Source organism: Seriola lalandi, unplaced genomic scaffold, assembly GCF_002814215.2.
Source record: "Seriola lalandi dorsalis isolate HSWRI2012SDOR001 ecotype SW California unplaced genomic scaffold, Sedor1 jcf7180002054876, whole genome shotgun sequence".
NCBI classification, from domain to species: Eukaryota; Metazoa; Chordata; class Actinopteri; order Carangiformes; family Carangidae; genus Seriola; species Seriola lalandi.
Genome location: NW_019525429.1, coordinates 96,706 through 99,775, shown reverse-complemented (window position 1 = coordinate 99,775; position 3,070 = coordinate 96,706). Strand labels below are relative to the sequence as shown.

At 45.2% G+C, this 3,070-nt stretch overlaps 1 protein-coding gene across 1 annotated transcript in view; it reads right to left on the bottom strand.

Moving 5' to 3' along the window:
• LOC111671408 (disco-interacting protein 2 homolog C-like) overlaps positions 1 to 3,070 on the bottom strand; it is a 45,490-nt gene that overhangs the window by 30,394 nt on the left and 12,026 nt on the right. The window contains exons 3-4 of the mRNA XM_087179904.1: positions 2,272 to 2,376; positions 1,420 to 1,545 (exon numbers count right to left, since the gene is read on the bottom strand). Of these exons, the coding sequence (XP_087036030.1) occupies positions 1,420 to 1,545; positions 2,272 to 2,376 (231 nt within the window). The remainder of the gene's footprint in view (positions 1 to 1,419; positions 1,546 to 2,271; positions 2,377 to 3,070) is intronic.

Below are 3,070 nucleotides of genomic sequence, written 5' to 3'. Positions count from 1 at the left end.
ATTAGTCAGCTAACGTGGAACAGCCACGACAACCAATTTAGCTCCAAGTGGCTTCAGGCTGCAAGAGGAAGCACCGAGACCGAATCTGCTCCTTTAAATAAGAGTTAATGGTGTGAACACAGAGAGGAAAAGGCACCAGGAGCTTCAGTAAACATCCAGCTGAACACAAATCTTACATTTAACCACCACAACAGACGTTCTGCTCAGATTTGAGTCTTCTCTCGCCGCGTCAGGTTCGCTTAAGAATCTCCTCAGAGGTTAAAAAGCAAATTAGCCGCGAACAAAGTTATTACATTTCCTTCATTAAAATTCCATCAACATCTAAACGATGTTATCAACTCTGATTACGTTCAATCCAATAAGCTGGTATCTGAGGTAAAGGTCAACCTCGCCATTCCAAGTTCTGGTGGTCACAGAGTGCACGAAAAACTTCGAAGAATATTTAATAATCAGGATTTTTCTTTCTCCTTATTTCCAGTGGCAGGCCGCATTAACAGCCGCTCGCTGGCTGCCGCACATCAGCTGTCTGTGGTTTGTTTTCACTGTGAATCTGTCAGCGGGTTCGCACGCCTCAGAAAATGTGCACATTTGCATTTTTTCGGTGAAACGAGTCGAGTTTCTCCGTCAGAGCCGAAGCGTCTGAGGAGCAGAGACACGGCGTTACAACATAATCCTGTCTGGGCACAGGGCGGACTCTCCCGGGTCACATTTGAGGCTTAGTACGACCCAGTTCAGCAGAGAAAACCACAGTGACGGCGCAGAGTGTGTGTGTGTGTCTCTTTCTCTTTCCAAGCATTTTTTTTTTTTTTAAACGATGACAATTATTTCAGAGTCAATGGGAAATTATAAAGACTGTGGATTTTCCCATTTTCTCTTTAACCTTTTAAAGCTCCTCCAGTGTAAAGGTCTGTGTCCATGTGTAGTGTGATTATAGATCAGCTCTAGCTTCTATATTAATACTGTGAAAGTATCAAAGCCTCAGTCCACAGAGAAATGCACACAGCCTGTATTCAGAAACTGAGCCTTAAAACCAGCCGTCAGGACTTCTGGGACTTTGTGATGTCACAACTAAGCCACGCCCATATGGACCCACCATCCAACACTTGCAGGATTTGGTTTTTACCTGAAATCTGCTTTATTTTTATTGGATCACACAGAAAACAGTCAGCCAATCAGAAGAGAGGCTCAGAGCCTCCTCTCTTCTGATTATATTGATTAAACCCTTCAAAATAAAAGAGAAAAATCTAACTCTTGATTGCTTGGAGTCTGAGTCTATTGATTTTAATTCAGTGAAATGATCCTGTTTCATTGCCTCAGACGTGTTTGCATTGCAGCTACACACCTCAGAGTGTGTATCATCTAATCTGGCTCAAGATAAGGAATAAGGTTGTCTGAGTGTTCTCGTGCGCGCGTCGTCACCTGGAGGCGTGTATGCATCCATGGAGGTCTGCACCACCAGCGAACGCCGTTTGGAGGGCATGGGCACGGCCACCTTCCTCTCCACGTGTCGCGCCAGCACGGCCTGCACGGCCTCGGTGTGGACGTCTGAGAGAGAGAGAGAGGGGCGAGAGAGAGAGAGTGAGAGAGAGAGATAGAGAGAGAGAGAGGAGGGCATTTTCCTGGCTGAGGTCACTGTTTTACTGAATTTGTGTGTTTCTGTTTGGGTTTGATTGGATTTTGAGTCTCCTGTGATCCCAGCGAAGCAGCTTAATATCAGTTTATGAAGCGCAGCATGCTCCAGATAAGTGGTCATGACCAACACCAGTAACATGTCAGTCCAGTTAACAATAAACGACAGTGACCAGTATGACTAGTCCCCGTGGAGAGTGAGTCCGACAGAGAACTCTGTGGCGTTTGGCGTCTCATCCATTCAAATACTTTTCAGAGCAAATTCCAGCTCATTGTATTTTATTGATTTAGAAGCTGCAGAAAAACTGATCATAAGTGAAAACCAGCAACTTCTCATCCATCACAGCTGTAGTAAAATCCTTTGATATTCATGTCCTCAGATTTGATAAATATACAGTATATTTGTATTTATTGAACATTTTCAATAACGTGAGAAAATACAAACAGAACATTGTGTCCGCCACGACCTGCGCCGTGGGATTAAAGTCATTTTAAACGACAAGGAGAAACATGAATAAACAGTTTTATATTTTTTAATGTTTATGTTTTCCTACTCGGACAAACCTGTCCCGCATGTAAAGGATGTGCAGTTGCCACGGCGACACTGCCTCGTTGTTAATTAACTGTGTAAATCTCAGGTACCTGATCTGTAGCGCTCGTCTCTCGTGCCGGAGGTTCTCCGCCGGTGGAAACGGGCAGCAGAGGGCGGGCCGAGCGGGGCCCGGTGAGACATGGGCCCCTCCATTCCTACAGAGGCAAGCAGACAAGCAGGCGGACAGACACACACACACACACACACACACACACACACACACACACACATATATATATAAACAGACACAACACACACACACACATATATGTACATCCACGTTTGACAGAAGCAGTAGATACAGCAATAAAAAGAAAAACAAACATGGAGATGATTTGAATCGGCAGAAAAATGAAATTTTTCTGACTTTATAAAACAAAACAATAATAAAATAACTTAAATGAAATTATAATAAAGTGGTATCTGCATTGCTGCTGTGACAGAACATCCCTCAGTATCCCGTGACCCGTCGTTACTGAAGCTACATCCACTCGGTAAGTGATCAGGATGCACCAGATTGGGTGATGGATGTGTGGAGGCCGGTGTGTGTGTGTGTGTGTGTGTGTGTGTGCGTGTGTGTGCGTGTGTGTGTGCGGGCGGAGGCGGCGAGCGACTGCAGCACGTTCAGATACAGATACAGAGGAGCAGGCCCAAGCTGAGCTCTAGGGAGTCTTAACCTACATTCACTAATGGCGGCGGCTGAGGACTGAATCGATGGAGGAGAGTACAGTATCATCGCAACTGTATTTGTCATGAAACCGGATCGATGCTCTAGTAGTGATATGGGAGTACTTTAGCTGAAGGTGTGTGTGTGTGTGTGTGTGTGTGTGTGTGTGTGCGTGTGTGAGG